Source organism: Varanus komodoensis, unplaced genomic scaffold (assembly GCF_004798865.1).
Source record: "Varanus komodoensis strain SLA01 unplaced genomic scaffold, ASM479886v1 scaffold37, whole genome shotgun sequence".
Taxonomy (NCBI): Eukaryota; Metazoa; Chordata; class Lepidosauria; order Squamata; family Varanidae; genus Varanus; species Varanus komodoensis.
The window spans coordinates 2,981,816-3,004,815 of record NW_025335889.1 but is presented as its reverse complement, the minus strand read 5'-3'; the positions used below and the strand labels follow the sequence as shown (position 1 = coordinate 3,004,815).

General features: G+C 42.4%; 1 protein-coding gene across 8 annotated transcripts in view; it reads left to right on the top strand.

Moving 5' to 3' along the window:
* EYA2 (EYA transcriptional coactivator and phosphatase 2) overlaps nucleotides 1–23,000 on the top strand; it is a 160,027-nt gene that overhangs the window by 103,200 nt on the left and 33,827 nt on the right. For all 8 annotated transcript variants that reach the window (XM_044440195.1, XM_044440198.1, XM_044440203.1 and 5 more), the window contains exons 8-9: nucleotides 10,467–10,591; nucleotides 12,133–12,216. In XM_044440195.1, coding sequence (XP_044296130.1) covers nucleotides 10,467–10,591; nucleotides 12,133–12,216 — 209 coding nt within the window. The remainder of the gene's footprint in view (nucleotides 1–10,466; nucleotides 10,592–12,132; nucleotides 12,217–23,000) is intronic.

Here is a 23,000-nt window from a genome sequence, read left to right as displayed (position 1 = left end):
GAGGAGTGGGGATGCGATCACAGATTGTTCTGGAAGGACTTGGGAGGATTTTCCTCTCTGTGAGACCCATCTCAGCACAGAAGCAGAGGAAGCTACCTTACATGTACTGAGCAGGTCTGTTGGTCCAGCCAGTCATCTTCTCAACATGAACTGGCATAGGTTCTCCACATTTTAGGATGGTGCTTTCTCTGCCTTACCTAGAGATGTCAGAAATCAAAGCTGCAAAACGTTTGATCTCTCACTGAGTTACGGGCCCTTGCCACTAGGGACTTGAGGCTTCAAAATTCTTTCCAAGGAGAAATGCCCAAATTCATCTTTAAAATGATACAACTCAGTTGCTAAAGAGGTCTAAGAGGTACATATCAAGCAGAAAGAAAGTTAAAGTCTGAAGAAGTGGGTCTTACTGACATTCACATTGCCTACAATAATTTCTATTTAAAGACCCAAGGCAGGTAACAAATCTTTGACTCTTTCAAAAAATTTGGAACTGCTGCATTTGTGACCTCTGTTGAGCTGTTCAGCTGAATTAATACCTCTGTTCTAAGTACATTTCTTTGGAAATATGCTCCACTGATTTTCACTGGAATGTATTTCCAAGTCAGTGTGCTGAAGACATTTTCTCAGGGCCATTTTACAGGCTGTTAAAATTGAGAATGATTTTTAAATTAAAATAGCCAAAACGAAAATGTCATTCAACCTATAAAACTTCTCAGTTTTCCTTGGTTGTGGGCAAGCATTTTTTTCAGGATCAGAATGTGAAAAGAGCATGACAAAATGTTAAAAGGTTTAGATAAATTATGCCCAGAAGATGTATTTAAAGTTTTTTGGGCAGAAATGTTTAATATATATTGAAATAGCTTTGGATTAATCATATGGACTGTTTCAGGTATATTTTTAAAAGCATTTGCTAGGAGTTGTACTTTCCCAAAAGAATGCCTTTTCCACTTAGTAACCTAGGAAATTTTAATTCATTAATCATCCCATCCTTTCTGACAACTCACTCACAATTTTTGAACAGGCCCACCCTGCTCATCTCTCCTTGCAAGTAATGGTCACTGGCCTTAAAAGCAGTGATTCTTGCCTGCCTACAGTGATGCCAGAGAGACAATTTTGGGGAAAAATTCTGCAACTATTTTTCCATGGGAAACTTTCCACATCATATTTATTTATTCAAAGTTTTTGTATGCCATCCTCTTGCTATATAGTCTTGGGACTGCTTACACAAATAAATATACCATATTTTTCGCTCTATAAGACGCACCTGACCATAAGACGCACCTAGTTTTTAGAGGAGGAAAACGAGAAAAAAAATCTGAATCAAATGGTTTACTAAACTATTTAATAAACTATAGCAGAATACAGTAATACCGAATTTCAGCCTTGTAAAGTGAACAGCAGTCAACAGTGGCATTAAGAACCATCATCACTCTCATTAACAAAAGAGAGACCTTAAAGTTCGAGTACTCTTCTAGTTTTCGTTGAACCCACAGAACTCATCTTCACTAGAGTCAGAATTTATGAAGCTCTGTTGCTCACAATCACTGACATCACTTTCTTAGTCAGTAGTGGAATTATTGAAGGAATCCACAATCTACACCAGTTATACAAGAGCTGCTGCAGACAATTCAATAACAAAATTAAAAAAGCCAGTAATGTCCATGGTGCCCTACTAGTAAATAATAGAAAAAAACTTCTGGCAAAAAAATGAGATATTGTACGGTAAATCAAACACACAGTGGACTAAGTAGCATTTGAAGAATAAACTTCATACATGAAGGTAATGCTGTTCAAATATCTACTGATCCTAAAAAAAAATGTGTCTGATCAACTAACAGATATTGGTCCTTCTATAAAGCAGGCACCGTTCTGATCCATGGAAATCTTCCTGATAATCACAGGCACATTCCCCATCACTTCCCCATGGGCTTCATTAAAAGACGGGGTTTTTTTTAATTTTCCGATTTATATCCTGCCTTTTTCCTCAAAGGGCTCCAGGCAGCTTACATCATTCTCCTCCTCCATCTTATCCCCACAACAACAACCCTGTGAGGTAGGTGGGGCTGAGAGTCTGTGACTGGCCCAGTCACCCAGTTGGCTCCATGGCCGAGCGGGGACTAGAACCCAGGTCATCTGAGTCCCAGTCCCATGCTGTTCACCACTACCATTTGAAAACACACACCGACCTGTGGGCAGTGGGGGTGGGCAGTCCGTCCCAGTCCGTCTCTCCGTGGCAGCTGGTGGGTTAAAGCCCGTGGCTCCTCCTCCCCCTGAGCGGCACAGCTCTCACGTGCGCCGGAGGGGCGGGTGGAGAAGGGTGCGCCGAGCACGTGCCGGCCAGGTGGTGCCATGTAGTGCAGGCGGGCCGGCAGCGTCCCGGCGGTGGGCTTACATGTCCCGGACTTCGGGCACACCATGCTGCACATCTGACTGACTTACTGCACACACATATTCGCTCTATAAGACACACAGACAATTCCCCTTACTTTTGAGGGGGGAAAAGTGCGTCTTATAGAGAGAAAAATACGGTAAGTCTGTTTTTATTCATCATTGTCTACAATTGTCCTATAGTTAGATATAACAGTCGAAATATATGTTTTGACCTTCTAAGGTGGTAAGCATTGGCACACCCCAGTCCTCAGCTGCTCATGGGGGAACCAAAAAGTTCAGTGTAAAAATCTCTCCCGGTGCACAATGCATTCTGGCTAGGCCTGAAGCTGACTTATACATGGCGTATCTGCTTCTGTTATAAACATTCTTTAATAACAAACTGAAGGGAAACTGAAGCAGAAACTAAGGTTGTGGTTACTGTTTGTGTCCCTTAATAGCATATGAAGAGTTGTGCTGGATCAGACCAAGAATCCTTCTGGTCCAGTTTTCTGTTCCACAGTGGCCAACCAGTTGCCCACAGGATCCTGTGAGCAGGACATGAAGCTCCCTCCCAGCTTCACCAACTTGTGCCCACAGACTCGCCTCCATCCTTTAGAGAAATAGAATGATCAGCTAGTTACTCTGGATCAGAGTTTTTTTTGACTTGAAGTAGAACAGCACTGAGTGAAGCGGAAGGTGCTACAGCTACCTCAGCAAAAGAAAATTGAACTGTTGGCATAAGATGCATTGACTCATTTTGGGAATATATCCTAAAAACAGTGTGTTCTTTCAGCTGCAATCATTCTTGTTAAATGTCAACAAACCTCATAAGGAAGTTTATACTATTGTCTTCACAATTTTCCAGATATTCCAATAAAATGATATCCACATAAAGCTTTGAATGCACTTGAATATAACATTTATTGTATGATTAATTTCCCCCTAACCAAATATTTCATTTCAAATATTTTGTTACCAGTGGGAAAACTTTTGATATATTTATGCTGCACATAAAATTGACATAGATGACATTTTTAGTTCTGTTTACTTAGTATGAAATTGTGTGCGCTTTTTGAAGGAGAATGTGTGTTGGGGACTAAAAATGAGCCAAACATGCTAAATCAGAAAATACTTTAGTGCATTGGAAAGTTTTCCAGTTCCATTTTTTTGTTTGTTTGTTTGTTGGAAAACCAATATTGATGGCTACATCAAGACACATTTAGCTACATCATTAAGGCCTGGGTGGAAATTGAGGTGTAGGTGGGTTGTTCATCCACATCAGCTGAGCGTGTAGAAGATTCTTCCATGCATGGCCTCCATGGACATCTAATATATAACTTAGATATATTGTGCAAGTTGGGCCTCCTGTTCAGGTTACTCCACATTCTATCCCTCCCCACCCCCAATTTTTTGTTCCAGAACAACCGTAGTCTGAATTCTGTGTCCAATAAGTACATTCTACTGTATCTTTTTAAGACAGTGGCAGGGGTTTTCTGCAAAGGGTTTCTTTCCAGAGTTGTTGTTCCGATGGTTCTGCAAACCTTTGGATTTTCTGAAGCCTGTTGATAATACCAGTTTTTGTATGTGGATGGTCTGCTTTGGCTACAAAAAGAATGACACTCAGAATAGAGACACCTATTAGTGTAACTAGGTGATTTCCCAGTTTTCATATTAGTTACTGCTTTCATAATTTCCTCAATACACAAAGACCCCAGAAGATACTGCGTTTGTGAGAAATAATTTGGGAAGAGTAATAAGAGAAATAATAGTATCCTGCTCAGATATTTCGCTTTTTCCACTATACAGTTTTGAGTAAATGTTTAAAAATTGATAGTGTGTATCTTTAGAAGTGTATAGTTCACCACTCTCATCTCTAATGGTTGAAATAATATTCCAAAATTTTTGAGCTGAGCCAAAATCTTCCTGCAACATTTACCATTTCTCCTATATGGCTGTTATAACACTGTGAAAGAATGGATTCATCTCATGCCTGATATACTGCTCTCCTGATTAAGTTGTAGCGCTGAAAGTAATTTTTTCAATTGAAGGCTGCTTTTACATGCGCGCGCGCACTTGTGTGTGTGTGTGTGTGTGTGAAATGCAAGCCATGATTTGGTCCCATATAAAGGTTTTGCTGACCTCCCACTCAATGGAACATGAGTTAATAATACCCTTATTAATTTCAAAGTCTCACGTAGCTCAGCAAGTATCTAATTTTTAATGAAAAACTATAAAATGCCAAAGACTAGTAGACCTCAGCTGATTTAAAAATCCATCTCCAAGTAAACAGAAAAATCATTTGCAATTACCAGTGTTTCAATCTTGCCATCTCTAATTTGAGCTAGCAGGGAACTTTTGTTAAGTGCCATCAAGTCATCTCCAATTTATGATACTCTCCAACCTATGATTGAAAATCCAATATAGCCAGTTATTGATAGTCCTGCTCAACTCTTGTAAAATCAAGGCTGTGACTTCCTTTCTACTATTAATCCATCTCATATTTGATCTTCAATTTTCCCTAGTAATTATTGCCTTCTCCAGTGAGTCTTGACTTCTCATGATGCACCCTAAGTACAACAATTTTTACTTCCAGGACAAGTTTGACTTGATTTGACCTAAGACCTACTTATTTGTCTTTTTGTTGGTCCAGGATATGTGCAAAGCTCTCCCCAGCTCAATGTTTTGAATGCATCCATTTTCTTCCTGTCAATTGTCTTTACTGACCAGTTTTCACACCCACACATAGTGATTGGAATACAATAGTGTGGATGATGTTGGCCTTGGTCTCCAGTGAAATATTACTTACACTTGAAGATCCTTTCTAGTCCCTTTATAGCTGCACTTCCAAGTCCCAGCCTTCTAATTTCTTGGCTGCAGTATCTATTTGAATAGATGATTGAGCCAAGGTATGCAAAATCTTTCACAACTTCACTTTCTTCATTGTTGACATTAAAGCTGTGTAATTCTGCAGTTATAATTTTTGTTTTCTTAATGCTCAACTGCAGTTTTCCATGTACTTCTTTAACTCTCATCGGAAGTAATTTCAATTCATTGCTGCTTTCTGTCAGTAATGCAGTATCATCGACATAGCTTGCCTTATTGATGTATCTTCACTTATGTCATATACCTGGATAGTCATTATTAAGAGTTCCACATTAATCAAAGCAAATACTTTCTCATTATATTTTCTGACCACAATCAAAAACTAACCATCAGGATCAATATTAGTCTGCTGAACCGTAAACACAAGTCATTTATAAATTAAAATCACTAGCCCTTTGAACCTTGTTGCAGTATCTGTTACATAAGATCCTCCAACCCATTCACTTCTCAGCTGGGATGAATCCATCGCCATTAAGTTAGTTTCTAGTTTAAAAAAAACATATTAGTATTAAATTATTTTAGCTTGGAGAATAGTTTCTTCTGCTTGTACAGTTTCCTCCATTCACTTTTCTCCATTCACTTTTCTCCAAGTCACTTTAAGTCTATGAAAACAGCAAATACGTTGTATGCCTCTGTATACATAAAATTCTTCCCCTTTCCACAAAGGACACCTACTTCTGAATATTTCAAAATATAAATCATGGATGCAATACATTTCAAATCACAGTGGTCAGGGCAACCAAACCTGACCAGAAACCATGGCAAATCTTTTTCAGAACCCTGACCAAAATGAATCCATCTAATTGGTCTTATCCAAGAGTTCTTGTAGTTGGCTACATCTGCTGAAGAATCTTGCCCAGAAAAGGAACATTTGCCATCAGCCTAAAGTTTTTGAGGTCTTCAAGGTCCAGATAGGATTTCTTTAGGACTGACCTTACTGGCAACTTTCCAGGTGACATGAGACCACTTCTCACAAGGAGGCATTGATCACCTCCCTGTCCCAATTAAATTATTTTATTTATTTATTTATTTAGAAAATTTCTAGGCCGCCCTATTCGCCAAAGCCTCGGGGCAGCTTACAAATAAATAAATTAAAATACATAAATAACAATATAAAATACACGTAACTGTATAAAACAAGTCGCCCTGGCCAAAAAACTTTAAAATAAAAATAACATTAACAATTAAAATGACGCTTGAATAAAAAGGTCTTCGCCTGGCGCTGAAAAACAAATAACGACAGCACCAGGCGGACCTCTCTGGGGAGCGCATTCCATAGATTGGGCACCGCCGCAGAGAAAGCCCTCCTCCGAGTACCTATCCTCTTAATTTCCTTCACGGAAGGTTCCCGGAGAAGGGCCTCTCCCGCTGATCTCAGGGGGCAGGCGGGCATATATGGACGTAAGCGCTTCTTCCGGTAGCCAGGACCCAAGCCATTTAGGGCTTTATAAGTGATCACCAACACCTTGAATTGGGCCCGGACTTCAATGGGAAGCCAGTGAAACTGACAGAGGACTGGAGTCATGTGAGCATAATGCCCAGTCCCCGTCAACAGCCTGGCAGCTCTATTCTGAACCAATTGAAGTATCCGGACCATCTTCAAGGGTAGCCCAACGTAGAGCGCGTTGCAGAAGTCAAATCGGGAAGTCACCAACACGTGTGTCACTGTCGCCAGGCAGTCGTACTCCAGGTAGGGGCACAGCTGATGGATCAGCCGAAGCTGAAAGAAAGCGCTCCTTGCCACCACTGTCACCTGAGCTTCCAGTGAAAGCTCTGGGTCGAGGAGCACTCCCAAGCTGCGGACCTTGTCTTAAGAGGGAGTGCAACCTCATTCAGGACTAGGTTCAATTCACCCTCACCGAAGCTCTATCCGCCGATCAACAGGACCTCTGCCCTGTCTGGATTGAGCTTCAGTTTATTGGCCCTCATCCAGCCCATTACCTCGGCCAGGCACCGGTTCAGCACAGCCACTGCCTCACCTGGATTGGTGGAAAACGAGAGGTAGAGCTGGGTATCATCAGCGTACTGATGATTCTGCAGCCCACACCTCCTGATGACCTCTCCCAGCGGTTTCATGTAGATGTTAAACAGCAAAGGGGACAAAATGGACCCCTGCGGTACTCCATGGCATAGCTGCCATGGCGCAGAGCCATAGTCCCCCAGCACCACCTTCTGGAAATGGTCATTGAGATAAGAGCGGAACCACTGCAGAGCAGTGCCTCCAACCCCCACTCCTGCTAGCCTATCCAGAAGGATACCATGGTTGATGGTATCGAAAGCTGCTGAGAGGTCCAGAAGAACCAACAGGAATGCATTCCCCCTGTCCTTCTCCCTGCACAGGTCATCATACAGGGCGACCAAGGCAGATTCAGTACCGTACCCGGGTCTGAAGCTGGACTGAAATGGGTCCAGATAATCAGTTTCGTGCTTGGAGTTGTCCCGCCACCACCCGTTCCAACACCTTGCCCAAAAACGGGATGTTGGCCACTGGTCTATAATTAGTGGCCATCTCTGGATCTAGTGACACGTTCTTTAGGACCGGTCGGACTACCACCTCCTTTAAAGAGGCAGGTACCCGACCCTCCCTCAGAGAAGCGTTAACCACTTCCACGATCCAGATCCCAATCCCGTGCTTGGCGTTATTTATTAACCAAGACGGGCAAGGGTCCAATAGGCAAGTGGTGGGACGTACTCATCCAAGCACCTTGTCCACATCATCAGGCCGCAATAACTGAAATTCATCCATTAATTTTGGACCTGGCGGCGGCATTGGTATCTCCCCAGAAACCTCTGAGTCACTAGTAGAGTCTAGCTCGTGATGAATCTGAGCGATTTTCTCCCTGAAATGCTTGGCAAAGTCATCACAGTGGGCCTTCGAGGGTGAAACCAGATCTTTCTTGGGGCCAGGATAAACCAGGCCATGCACCACTCGAAAAAGCTCCGCTGGACGGCATTTTGAGGAGGCAATGGAGATGGAGAAGAATTTCTTTTTCGCCGCCCTCACCGCCACAGCATAGGCCCGATAATGGGCTTTTAAGTGTGTTCGGTCAGATTCATCCCATGATTTCCTCCGCCTACGCTCTAACTTCTCCCAGCCTGCTTCATCGCCCGCAATTCAGGTGTATACCAAGGGGAAGAGTGGGCTCTGCCCGGCAGGAGAGGACACTTAGGAGCAATCGTGTTAACAGCCCTGGTCATCTCCCCGTTCCACAGTTCGACCAGGGCCTCAACAGGAGCACCAGTCTTGTCAACCGGAAACTCCCCCAGGGCCTTCAGGAATCCATCCGGATCCATCCGGATCCATCCGGCTCCGAGGGCGGACCCACACAATCGGGTCTGCACCCTTACAGAGGGAGAGGCCACTCTCGAGCACAAACTTCACCAGGAAGTGATCTGACCATGACAGGGATGTCAGGCATAAATTCTTCACCCTCAGACCACCCTCTTCCTGCCCCATCGAGAAAACCAGGTCCAGGGTGTGTCCACATTCATGGGTTGGGCCGGTGACATATTGAGACAGCCCCATGGCCACCATGGAGGTCATGAAGTCCTGAGCCGCCCTGGTCAGACCAGTCTCGGCATGGAGATTGAAGTCCCCCAGGACCAACATCCTGGAGGTCCTCAACACCAGGTCCGAGACGATCTCCGTCAGCTCAGGCAGGGAGACTGTTGGGCAGAAGGGTGCACGGTACACCAACAGAATCCCCAATCTGTCTCGGTCGCCCAACAATTAAATTATTTTATAACCCAGAAAGGTCATGGATCCAAAAAGGAAGTGGCTGCACAAACCGATCCAAGCACCTTGTCCACATCTTGACCTGTACCAACTGAAATTTACTCAAGAAATCTAAACTAGTTTGTGCTCTGGGTGTCTCACTTGATTCAGCTCCTATAACACTGCAGTCTAAGTCCTGGTGGATGCAAGATACTTTATCCTGGAAGTGCCTGGCAAATATATTACGACATATCTCAGACAGGTCAATGATGTTCTTGAGGTAATCAGGTATAGTCTCTGGGTTATCCTAAAAGTCTGCTGAGTGGCAAATAGATTGAACAAAGTTGGTGAGATGTTGTTTCTTTGTTATCCCCAAGCACGCCTGATTATAAGCACATAACAGGGATTGATGGGGTCCACTAGGAGTTTTTCTCCACTCAAGCCTATTTTGTTTCATTGCACTCCATTCTAGGAGATACCATGGGGCTGTATGAACTCAACTACAGAGGGCCATGTCAACTGCCCAGGTTGTCTTAGTTCCACACATCAGTCCGGGCTTTGAGAGGCTCACCAGCCTTATCAACCAAAACACCTCCAAGCCCTCTGGAAACGTTCTGTATCCCCTAGCTTCTAGGGGTGGACCATATTAATACCTCCTTCCCCAAGAGGGGAGAGGCCAGCATCGCTCTAAATCTCAGCAAGCAGTGATCTGATTATGGTAAAGGGACAAGGGGACAAAATCAGAGCTCCCCACTTTCCAAACACCATCCTTATGTCTAGCCAAAAAATCAAATCCAGATTGTGCCCTGCTACATGTACTGTGCTGGTGACCTGTTGGGGCAATCCCATGGTTGTCATGGGGGCTCTAGTCAAGGTGATTTATGCATGAATATTACCATTACTCAAACCCAACAGCCTGGATGTGTGATTACTCATAGATCTTGTTATTTGGAGCCAAGGGGCAAACCAGATGTGCATGACCTCTGTTTGCTAAACATGCAGGTGCTAGTCTGGCTATAAACTGGGGGCAGGGAAGGAGGTGGATGTGGAAACAGAACTGAAACACAGACCGCTCTTCCACTTTGCCCCCTACTCTAGATGCATTCATTCCCTTCTCTTCCCAAGCCCGGCTCAAATGGTTCATGGATGCATGTGTCTGTGTGTGTTTGTCAAGCAGCATAGCATAAGATGGGGAAGGCTTCCCTTCCATGGCTCTATTCAAGCATAAAAATGGACTCTTCACAGCCCTACATTATAGACAAAGGCCTGATTTTAAGTTCTGAGTGCCACAAGCAAATAACAGCAAGCTGAAAATTGTTTGTTCTTTATTTACTTGTCCCCTTGCCCCACTTGGTATGAAGAGGGATCCAGAACCTTTATTAAAAGAATCTGTAATGGTTACAGCTGCCAAAGGAAACAGTGTTATTGTGCAGTTGTTAAACAGTTGCAAGACCCATATCTGAGATGCTGGCTTTCAGTAGAGTTCCTTTTATACCTACAGGTGAATATACAACACCTGTAAAAGACACAGAAACAGACAGGCAGCCCAGAGGGACTGACGGGAAGCTACGAGGGCGATCAAAAAGAAGTAATGATCCCTCCCCAACAGCCGACACGGAAATTGAGGTAGGCGTCCCAGAGGGTTTCTTCTCTGCTCTTGCTCCTTTCTTATGCACTTGGAAACATCTAGGAGGGTGCAATCACAAGGCGCTTCATTGAAATAATATAATTACCACATCACATATAGTGTGTCTGGTTTGCAGATAACATCCTTCTGGTTCCCTTTTCTTCTCATGAGTTATGATTAGAATATGTTTCAAAACTGATACTATTGCTGCATATCCCTTTGGTGAGAAACTTAGCAGACATAATATGGGTCTTTAGTGCAAACGTTATGTTTGTGTCTTGAATCTGTGCTATTTCCTTTCTAGCTAGCTGCCACAGACACCTCTCCAGTCTTGAGTTGCCTTCCTGTGGCTGCAGCCATGGACAGCCATTTTAATTTCCACAATGCCCCAAGGGGATGCTATCTGAGGAGCACCGTGGGAAATTAAAATACTCCTTTGCTGCTGTGACCAGCCAGTTAACCTGTAGCCAGGTGTATACATCTGTGCTGGTGGGCCTAGTTGGGTTGTTGGGGCCCCGGCAGCTCCCTAAGATTGTTGGGTGCTGATGATGGGACTGTCTCCATCTCTTCATGATCTCTTCCTATGTGTACTGTGACAGCCTGGCTTTCTCCTGCAGCAATCAAAATTAGTCCCAAAAATAATGAATAATAACACTTGAGTTTCCATGTAACCAAGGTAAGGAAGCATCAGCCCAGAAACCTAAATTTGTTTAATTTTTTCTTCATTATAAATTCTATGAATTATGATTTTTTTAAAGGGAAGGTAGAGAATGTCTAGAAGAGAAATCTCAGCACTTCACAAAAGGAAAATTTCCCTTTGAGGGAAGCCATGACCAGCAAGCAAGGACAAATGGGACAGTACTATTTACTATTCATTGGGGTTTACTCCACTTTAAAAATGTGGGTAAAGGGGAAACATCTAATGTACCCATGAAGTGATCTTATTCCCTCCCTTAACCTGAATGCATTATTTATTTATATGGTATTTTACAAGAATAGGTGTCACATTTCCTTCACCAGGGGCCTAACATTCTAAAAGCAGATACATGCAAAATGACAGAGGAAGGGGAACAAAATGAAGATAGCAAAGGGCACATGCAGATTTCATTATATATGTTCCGACTTAATTACAGTACGGTACTGGGAGCAGAGGTCATTCTGACATCACAGAAAAGGTGTTTGGAGGAGGACTCTGAACTAAATCAGGGATGTGAGGGCTCACACAGGGTTTCTTCCATCATGGGGCTTTCCGCTACAACTACCAGCATTTTTGACTGTTGGCCATACTAACTGGGGCTGATGGAAGTTGAAGTCCAAGCCATCTGAATGGCATCCTGTAGAGGAAAGCTGCAGTTCCAGGTATAAAGGGTATAAGGGAAAAAGGGCAGAGTCATTTCAGGGAGCAGAAAAACTGACATAATGGAGCTGGGCACAGGTAGGAATGTGCATAATGTAGTTATGTAAAGCAAATGGGTTTATTTCTGCAATTAACTGGTGTGAATTTTGTCTGTTTCTTTCCCATCCCTCTTTTTCATCACAGCGTGTGTTTGTGTGGGACTTGGACGAGACAATAATTATTTTTCACTCCTTACTTACGGGAACCTTTGCATCCAGATATGGGAAGGTACTGTTGAATTCATCTGGTTTTCCTCCCCTTCCCTCAGCCCCACTGTGGCAATTTGTCCACCTGGAACATTGGTAATTGTAAGTGCAGTGAACATGGCTGCTTTTCTAACAGATGTTGTTCTTTTTTTCTTCAGAATATATTTTAATGGAACTAAGTCCAGTGGAATTTCCCTAAAACATGTGAAAATTTAATTAACATCCTGTCACACTGCCAATAAACCTAATTCTTCAGAAGAATGTATTGCTTAGCTTCTCTAAGATAGGACAGTGAGCTGTTTTTCTAGTCAATGCCTATTAAAAGGGAGGGGGGAGTATTTATTCAGCAGACACATTGCAAGAACTCCTGTCTGGTTGAAGTACTTGTTTTGTTTTATTTTTGTGGTTAGGTCTGCTTTTTTCCTTTCTTCTTTTTTCAGTAAGATTTCTGTGAAAGAGAACATAGTTAGCAGCCTCAGAGAATGCATGTATTACTGGACTTTGCCATATTAGACAGCATTTCAGACAAAAATAACATCTCACTGAGGGTACTAGCCTACAATCCTTCCGTTCAACACACTGGTTTTATGTGTGCAAAGACTTGTTTTTTATATATTCAACCCCTCATTCCCAGCCTGTTTTCTGCCATGGAGTAGTCCTGCAACAAATAAGTTATGTAGGTTCCTGATTATACTGAAAAGCTTCATCCTTTATACCTTTTATCCTATATGACATTTCATTAACAGATTTGCATACAAATAAAAATGTAAAGGCACAGTTGCATTCCATAAGAACACACTGAATAGAATGGCATTGCAATGGTATCAAAAATGAAGAAAATATTTAAAATCAGTCCTGAATAGGAGAGGGGGAGACAGGAGGACACAACTGAAAACACTGGAAAAGAACAGTCTGGCAGGGACATTGGGCTGGGTCCAGATTTAGACTGGAGCAACTGTAATGATGGGAGTGGACTTCCTTGCCCCCTTCTTCATGCAGCAGCTCTTCCATCCCTGGCATGGAGCACTAAGGAAATGAGGAGAGGTCAAAAAGTGGGGAGGCAGATTTTTCACTCACCCCCATGGTCTAGCTTCTGTTTAAAATGAGAATCAACATAAGACAGCAATTCTATTCAAAAGAGGAGACGCTTAGAAGGAGCCTTTACCTGATTAAGTTAGTACAACAGTTTCTAATCTTGCCATTTCTTTCTTCTTTGGGACTGATGCACTGATTACAATCTGAAAGTTAAAGCAATTTTGACATTTATATTCTGTGGCTCCCAACATCCCCCACTGTGAGCTTGAGAACTTAGGTTTTGTGCAGACATCTACATAATCATGAGTAGACTGCACAGACATCAGAAAGCTCCCTTGTTTACTGAAGTTACAGGAAGCTTGTTCCCCAGGATATCGCTTGGCAATAGCTGATGCTAACGGAACCAGTTCCCATGGGGAGTTACTGATCAGCAGGCCCCTTCTGGACTGGGTGCAGAAAGAGTGTGTGTGTAGGAAAGGACAAACTGTTCCTCCTACCCAGTTGAAATAATCAGTGGGTTGACCCTCACACTTGAGCTGGAGCTGTCCTTAACTGGCAGATCTGCATCTCTTGCCAACATGCCTTGTCAGGAGAGTCGTTTCCATCAAAGGTGGAAGGAAAGCTGCTTTTTACCCCACCAGGTTTTTTGTCCACCTTATTCAGCATCGTCTTCTTTGACTGGAGCTTTCCAAGAGCAACGGTTTTGCCCATCTCCTACAGGCTGATTTAGAAAGTAAACACCTAGAAATGCCAGGGATTGAACCCTGGACCTTGTGCATGCGTGGCATGTGCTCTGCAAACACTTGCAGTTCCTTCCCAGGGCAGCAGAAGCAGTGCCTACAGAAGAGCATCTCCCTGCCCTCAGCAGCTGACTTGCAAGCCTTGCAGCCCATCTCCCAGCTAGGGAAGGCTTCATTTCAAGGAAGAGGCCTCCGCCCTCCCAGTCAGCAGCTCTTCTCATAAATACTTTGCTGCTGCACTTTGCAGATGCTCATGCCATACCAACAATGAGCCAAACTTTGCAGAATTGGAGAGCTTAGTGTGGTGGGCACAGACCCTAAATCACGGTTTCTACTGATCAGCCTGCTAATAGAGGGGTCGTCCCCCGCAGTGAGCATGACTGCTATTGTTACGAGTACATGAATTGATAGGATGATGAAGATGCTTCTACTCTGAGTGGCCACCTAATGTCAGCTTTTGGCAGGTGACTTTTCAAGTCTTCCTGTGGGCTCTGTCCACACTGGCTGCATTCACTTCCCCTCAATCACATGTCCTGCATTGATTAATCTGTGGTTTGCTTTTCACAAGGTGACTCATGACTTATTTTTCAAGGCAGCGCTTCCCTTCTTTTGAGAAAAAAGGCTCCTCAGGCCTTTTACAGATATCAGTACCAACCCAATCCCTATCCTTGTACTTTCGGTATTAAAAAAAAGAAAAGAAAAATAGCACACAAGGCAAATGGTGATGAGGAGGGGGAGGAGAAAAGAAGCTCCAAAACTCCTTCCTAAAATGGTAGTTCTTATCTCAACCATCTAGGAAGGAAATAAATCAAGTGGCCTGATCGAATGGTGGCTCTTAGATGACATTAGGGGAGATCCAAAGGCAAGTAGTCCCTCAGCAGAGGTGATAGAACAGCTTCACTTCTCTTCTCTTCTCGCCTAACACAGAAATAAGATTAGCCATGCACCTATCCAGTCCACAGAAACAGGAACATTCCGTGCTACAAGAGCCTTCCTTCTCAAGCATGAACTTCTCTTCAGAAAGCCCCATTGCTTGCTATTGTTCTTCCAATGATGCTGGGCTCAGCTGGAGTTAAGGACTGTGGACACAGATGTTAATGATTAAGAATGCTAACTGAGGTTCACTCAGGTTGGCTTAAGTGTAGTTCCTTCTCAGGGAGTCTCCAGGCATCTTAAAGGGCCAGACTTTTGGCAGTAGAAGTGTGTGATGAATCGCAGCTAAATGCATGAGCCGTCTTTTCTGAAAAGCAGTACAGTTGTGGGGACAGGAACATTCTGTCTCTGATGTTTGGCTTTATGAAGCCTCACTAAGCAAGACTAAGGTTAGGACAGTGTGGTGGTGGGAATTTCCCTGATGGAGGAAGCATGGCTTCCCAAGCACTGCCAACGTAGGGAACAGATTTTGCCTCCCCCCGCCCTTTGTCTGTATGCAGAAGTGAGAAAATAACTACTCCACCTCCAGGCCAGTGAGCATTGCAAGGAAGTATGAGGGCTTTTCGTTCCCCAGTGCATCGCATTTTGAGGCCTGCTACCACCACCATTCCACCAGTACTTTCTGCGGGGAAGAAAGGAGAGAAGGACTCCGAGTGAGAACTGTGTCCCATTGCCACATCTAACAAGCTGCCAGCTAACCTTTCCCAAGGGGTTGGATTGTTTTGCCCATCTCATATGATGCTTGATTGTTCAACAAAGACTTGCATGTGTAAACGAGCCTTAAGTAATGTATGTAAAACAAAATGCAAGCATGCAGATTGAGGAAACAGGCTTGTGTTCCTATTTCTGTGCCGAAATATTTAGTGCATGTTCTGAGAGTAAGTGCATTTTGGCATTATAGGCACTTTACTGGGTGGGGCTAGAAAAAAGCCCGCCTCTTAAACCCAGTGGGTCAGCCTCATTTGGATCAGAGCTTCTTCCACTGGTCCGGAAAGGCATTTAAGCAGTTACTCATGCGTCTCCACAGCTACTGTTCACAGGGAGAGAATACAGGTTCTCATTAAATAAAACCTCAAAGAGAAGCACATATGATTTTAGGCAAGTTCTTATACCATAAAACTGCAGAGTAGTGGAAATTTCTATGCGAAGGTAAGGGAGACAATACAATAAGAAACTTAAGATTCCACAAGAGCTGGTTAAATATAGTTTGGGGTAATGCCGGAAGAAAAACATTACCTTGAATGAATGACGTTGAAAGGCCATTATCTGGCAGGGTGTTCCTTGAGCTCACCTTTCCTTGGCCAATTGTGGCAAAGCTGAAGTAATATGAGTTCTGCTCATTCTGATCTTCTTTGTAGTCAGTAGGTTTCCCATGCAAATCTTGCAACATAATCCATCATTAATTACACCTGACAGGCATTTATTCTGCAGTCGTAAACCCTGTATTGATTAGAAACAAATTTCTGGATGGCAGAGGTCAGCAGAGGCCTTGTGAGCACCAGATGTACATGAACATTCATGTTCTGGGAGGTTCCACTTCTTTTCTGTTTCTTTTTTCCCCCTTATGGATTTCAGGTGTAAACAGGCAGCCAAAAGCATGAAAGTGCATCATGCTAATACCATGAATGCTAAGAAGGTGGATGAATGGGGAGAGGAGACACAATAGGGACAAAGTTGTGAGTCCTTTTGGAAAGATGATCAAATTATCAGCTTTTTAAACAGCAGCTTCAAAGTCTTTAATCAATTGCATTCTTACCACAAGCTCTTCTTTGGGACATCTTGGTTTGACTGTTCTGGACTTTGTGGCTCAATTCATGTATTTCAGATATTCTATAGGGTACAAGTGAGCCATAATTTCAATTTACATCAAAATTGTTCTGAGAACACCAAAAACAAAACTCTGCCACCCAACAATAACAGCAAGAAAATAACCAAAGACATAAAAATGACAAGATTTCAAGGATGGCATTCACTGGCAATAGTTTAAGTCAGAGATGGGCAACTGGTGGCCTTTTAGATATTTTAGTCTACATCCCTCTTCAAGTTTATTCTGCAGCTTGCAGAGGGGCCCTAAGTTGAGCGTGTGTGAGAAAGTACATGTGTATGTGCATTATGCTTGACACAGCCTGAGCTGTGGAGGAGCCACACAAGGTAAACATCAGACACTTGAGAACCGCAAGACATGAACTTGTATGTATGTATGTATGTATTCATACCAAACAAACATTGCTATAATTGCTACTGCTAGTAGAGGTTTTGTGTGTCTCCATCTTTGTATGCCACAAAAACAACTGGGCACTGCGTGACTCATCTCTCCAACAGCCACTCTTGTTACTCCTTGGCATCCAGACCTGCTTAATCCAATCCCACAATCACTTTCCACTTACCAAAGTTGCAATAGTTTCTTCCCTATACTCACACTTCAACTGGGATCCATTTCATCCCTGATGCCTTCACCTCTCCCAGTTATCCTACAAAACACACACCAGTCTGCCTTGACCACGTCACCTACACTCAGCTTAGCACTCTGATGCCTACTGTACTTTCCTTCCTCTATCCAACTGTAGCCCAGCCAATCCGCCCTTATATACCTTCCATCTCCAGGTCTCCCAATACCGCCGCTCTCCCCTTTGGGACTCCATTTGCCATGCAAACACCTCAAAGTAGGTTCCCCAGCTGTCCTCTTTCTTATTGCCACCTTCTCCCAAATCCCTACCAAGTATAGCTCCATCAAGCTACATGAGACACCCTTCACCACACATTTCTGCAGCTGCTCTCTGTCAACCACCCCAAGCTGCTCTCTCTAAACTCAAAGAGCCATATGCTACTCGCCAGCCTTGGTTTGGCCATCCCTGGTCTATACAGACTCTGGAACCCCACTCCTTCCTGGACAAAGTTTATTGTTGCTGATATCTAAATACCTCAAAGGCTGTCACAAAGAGGAAGGTCAAGATCCCTTCTTGCTGATACCAGAGTGTAGGACACAGAATAATCCACTCAAGCTGCGACAACCCAGATTCAGGAAAAGCTTCCTCACTGTCAGAGCAATACATCGGTAGAACCAGCTGCCTAGGGAGGTGGTGGACTCACCCACAGGACAGCCATCTGAGCGGGATGATGATGTAAATCACATCCTGCAATAGAAGGAGGTTGGACCCAATGATCTTCTTGGCTCTACAATTCCAGTTCTACTATTCTATGATTCCATGACCTGTGTATATGCAGAAAGGCTTTCTTTTAGGTTGATACTAATCAGAAAAAAACTTTTAAGGAAAGAAACTGAAAATAGTGACATCTGTTCTCAAACACAAAGCTGGGTTTTCCACAAAGACCGTAACTGTCAGATGAATGGGATTCCTGGTTCCGTATTTCCAACTTTGATTTAAAAATAAGAAAAGAAAAATAAAGAAAACGTTAATATATTATTTTATATGAGATTTAGATATTAAAGGGCAAGTTATCTCATGCTTTAAAAAGTAATCAAAAGGGCACCTTTGTAACTGCACTGGGTCTTTAAGGGTCTGACCCTCTGCAGGTGTGCAGCATGGCAGGCTGGGGAATATTAAGAGTTCCAGGACATTTTTCTGTATAACTATGCATAGGACTCTGCTCTACATTAGAGGAAGGAATGAATTTATGTAAATGAACCAAATCTAGAGACGTCAAGGGGCAGAAATGAATGGAAAAAATAGTGGGGGAACAGGAATTGTTTTTTCCTGAAAAACTGAACAGCTTTGTATTATGAAATATTTCTTTTAGAATGGTAAATGAAATGTATAAGACAAGGTATTTCTATGTTACTAGTCAGTTTTTACTCCTTCCCAAAAATGAATTTCTAAAAAAAAAAACACACACACATACAATAAACCTTTTCCAGAAAGACTACAAATCTAAAATTCTTGGAAATAATGAATCTATGAGTAGAATCTTTTTAATTTTCTCTGTAAAGTTCCAAAAATGCTTGTTGTTTCCTTTCTTGATTAAAATTATTGATGAAAGGTATTTCTTACAGATAGACATTTAGGGATGCTCCCAGGGCCTGTTTAGTATCCCAACATGTGAGTTGATTCACCATATCATAATATGGAAGAAAATATGCATTTTTGAAATTTGAGTTTTGTTCTATAAAATCCAGCACATCTGGGCTTATTCTGCTGAGGTGCTACAACAATTGGTGTGCTTCTAATCTAAAACCCACATGTGAAAAAACATTGTAGGTTATCCCTCTACTGCCACCAGATGTGATGGGTTATCCCACCAGTGTTTCTTTAAAAAAATGACTTTGAGGTTGGGGTTATGGAAGGCACTCCACAGTTTTTAATAAAGTTCCCAATCAGACATTGCTGCCAGGGACTTTATCTCAGCTGTAAAAGCTTTTAGTGCTGTGAGAGGAACAAACCCTCTCTTACCTAAAAGAAGCTTGGTAGCCTGGTCCCTATGGCATGGGTATGGAATGACATCACCCTTAGAGGCAGTATTTCAAAAAGAACAAAATTAAGATGTTTATTAATAGACATTATTTATGAACAAGCATAAAATGTAACTCTTTAAAAAATAGATTGAGGTTGTTTAAAAGTCATTCAATTAAACATGGATGCTTGCCTTTCCTAATAAATGAGTATTCCCTAGCTAAATAAAATCTAAATAGCTTTTCTTTGGTACAATATTTCTCTAAACTCCACCCAAAAACAGGAACAGGGTTAGGAATATCCCTAAATGTCCTTACAAACAAGAGCAGATGCTATAGGCTGCCCTTCCTCTTCCTCCAGTTCTCTCAGTTTCATCTGCCTTCTGGAATTATTCGGGTATTTCAGGTGCTGCTTGCTGAAGTTACTAGACATAAAACTTGGAAGTTAAGTACAGAACATTTCTATAATTTTAAAATATAGTTTATTAGAATTATTAAGGTTACTTTTTAATGATTGTTAAAATTGTAATTATAATTTTATAAGCAAATATTTTTATACACTCACACTCTCTCTCTCACACACACACTGTTTTATATTCCTAAAGCAGCCTGTTACCCTCCAGATCTTTTGGACTACAACTCCCAGCATTCCTGACCATTGGCCATGATGCCTAGTGCTGATGAGAGATGAAGTCCAAGGCAATTAGAGGGCACCAGTTTGAGGAACATCAGAGGAGCTACACAGGATCAGAGTATGGATCAGCCCTCTGTGTTCAGCATCCTCTTCACACATCCTCTGCTGATTTGGTGGTGCCTATGCATTCTAGTTGAACTTCTAGTATAGTGATTTTTGAGAAACCTCCAATGTCTTGATTTCCCATTTCAACTTCCTTTTCTCCAGTTCCTCCACTTCAGAAAATCTCTTCCTTTGAAGTCAAATGCATACTTCCTTGGCACTTAAATATATATTAACTCTAATAGCAGTGTGGCCACTGTTCCCAACTGGTTCAGTAACACATCTTTTACTAGGGCCTGGGCAACACTATTTAGAATTAACTCCAGGTTCATGTCCGATCAATTTCATGGTCAGCTACGGCACCTAAATAGGGATAGCCTGCCCTACAACAACAAAGTGACTTTGGATTTATAAAGAGCACTAAAAAAGAATTGCATGCTTTTCATTTTTTCCCAAATTTCATTTTTTCCCCAAAAGTAAGTAAGAGAAAGTACCAGCTTCTTTACATCTCCAGACAAATGAATATCTTGGATATGATAAGTCGATGGCACATGCCGTTACAAATAGTATATGCGGACCTGATGGTCAGCCAACTAACTGGAGTGAGAATCACAGTGTATCATATTTTGGGTTCTGTTTGTGTACATGCCAGGCACACATTACATCCAGTGCACATATGCAAAGGACAGAATGGAGAGTTGCAAGTCCATTGGCCCACCAGCTATCTGTACTATAAAGCAGACTCAAATATGGTTTGCTATGAATCACCAGTCTTTTATACACCCTTCCAAATTCTGGTCTCCCTGTAATATCCAGAAACTCAAAACATGACAGACGACTCTTTATCATCAGCTTATATATTAAACTTGAATTCTGAACATCAGAATGCAGTTTTATTATATGCTTATGATGGTCCTGGAAATTTCCCATAAAATTAGCACTACAGAAAAGCTGGTGCTGATTAATTCTTCTACTGGCCAAGTCTGCCCTTTTGTTCTGTGTGCTATGAAGAAGTTTAAACTGGCAGAAAGCTAATTGCAGAGGTTCAAATCTACTTGCTTGGTTTGTGAAGGCTCACATTGTCAGGGTTCAAATCAAATATATGCTTCCCCTTGAGCTCTATTAGCTAATTCAGAGCGGCGTGCATTCTTTGCTTTGTTTGAGAATCAGCTTAATATGTATGTGCCGCCGCCACCGCTGTTCAGACATCTAAGAGTCCTCCATTCCTTTGACAAACATAAGCCAAAGTGCTTAAGGACATCTGTTTATTTTATTTCTTTAATGAGAAAACCTTCCATCTTCTTCCTGGTTCAGCTGTGTTTATTTACATTTTGTTACTCATATGTGCTGGGCACCTTGGGATATTAAAAACCTGCCATAGCCTACAAGCAGGCATCCCTCTTTAAAAACGAAATAAAGAAGGGGGAAGGCAGGGGGAAGGCAAAATAAGCCCTTCCTAAGGAAAACACAGTCCTTTGGAATTCTGTAAAATAGATTTTCAAAACAAATACACTCTAATTCACTCAGTAGATGGTGGATTAACTCAAGATGAATACAATTTGGGAAGGATTTTCTGAGGAAGTAAGAAATATTTTGTTTAACTTACTGGAGGCTAAATCTTGTTCTTGGTGCCCTTTTAGGTTAAATAATAAAAGCATTCAGTCATTGTAGGCCATTTTAAGACTGTTTTAGACATGCCATTATATCATTTACTAATAACATTGTGCAAGTCAGCTAGTGCAGTGCCTGCATCTGTTTGGATTATTGTTTGAAGAAAGAGAAAAACTGGGGACGTCAGTGTGTTCTATGCCTCTCATGACCTGACATGACTGTAGGGAATGCAGATCATTGCCAGGTCTTCTGCACTGTCCACTGTTACAGAGCTAATTGAGATCTTTTAAATACTTCACTGCACCCCTTTCCATCCCATGTTTGCCTTTGGCAGACATGTTTGCCTTGTCTGCCCTCTCTCCTTTCATGCCCCATGTTAATTTCCCACCTCAGCAGTATCTTCTTTGATTTTGTGACCCTCTGCATGAAATCCAGTGGCTAGCTGTTCACGTGAACCTTAACCGTCCTGTCTCTGCTCTTGCTGCTTCCTCCTGTGGCCAGAGAGCAGCTTAGAAAAAAGAACCTCCTGTGTCACCACACCTGATTCTCTAAGGGTCTGGGATGCTTGAGCTGAGAAGAGCTTCTCCTGTTTCTCCCCTTCTCTGGAGCCTTGTGCAAGGTGAGGGGACAAACCTGCTCTGATCAGTTTGTGCGGGATTCGTGAAAAGGAGAAAGCACTGCTGCCTGCTCTCTCATTGCCTCTCCATGGAAAAAGCAAGGCTTTTTGCTCGGGGCACAAGATGACAGCTCCCTTCTGGACAGAGACAGAAGAGGCCAGGGTGGTTTGCAGGAGTAGAGATGGGCTGGCCTTTTCATTTGAAGCCCTAAAACCACTTTGGCCTTCCTTATTTGTAGCTCCTTTGCTGCTTAGGGCATTCTGTCGTGTATGGCTTGCACCAAAGCTTCTGTAATGTACCTAAACATCCATTCCTTAATAAGTAATCTTGCTGCTTCCTCTTATGAAATTAACAGTCTTTTCCAGCCTACTGCAGGCAAGAGTCCTGCATTAATACCAATCAACTTATATTTTCATGTTAAAAGCTGATCCAGTAAAGTACATTGTTATATCTTCACCTACACGTGTTTGCATTTGACCCTCCAAGTAAGTATTTCATGATAAAATGGTATTTTATCATGAAAAGCAGTGGCAAATGCTTCTAAAGAATAGCTGTGCAAAGAGTCCAAGTTAAAAAAATATTGACATAAATGACTCTCTTAAGTGATATCTTTAAATACATAAATATCTGGGGAAGCATGAAGCAATTTGTTTTGGGGAAAAGTCGTTCCAGAGTTCAGGCAAGCTTTCCTAAGTGTTAAGTGGTGTTGCATTGAAAAATACATAT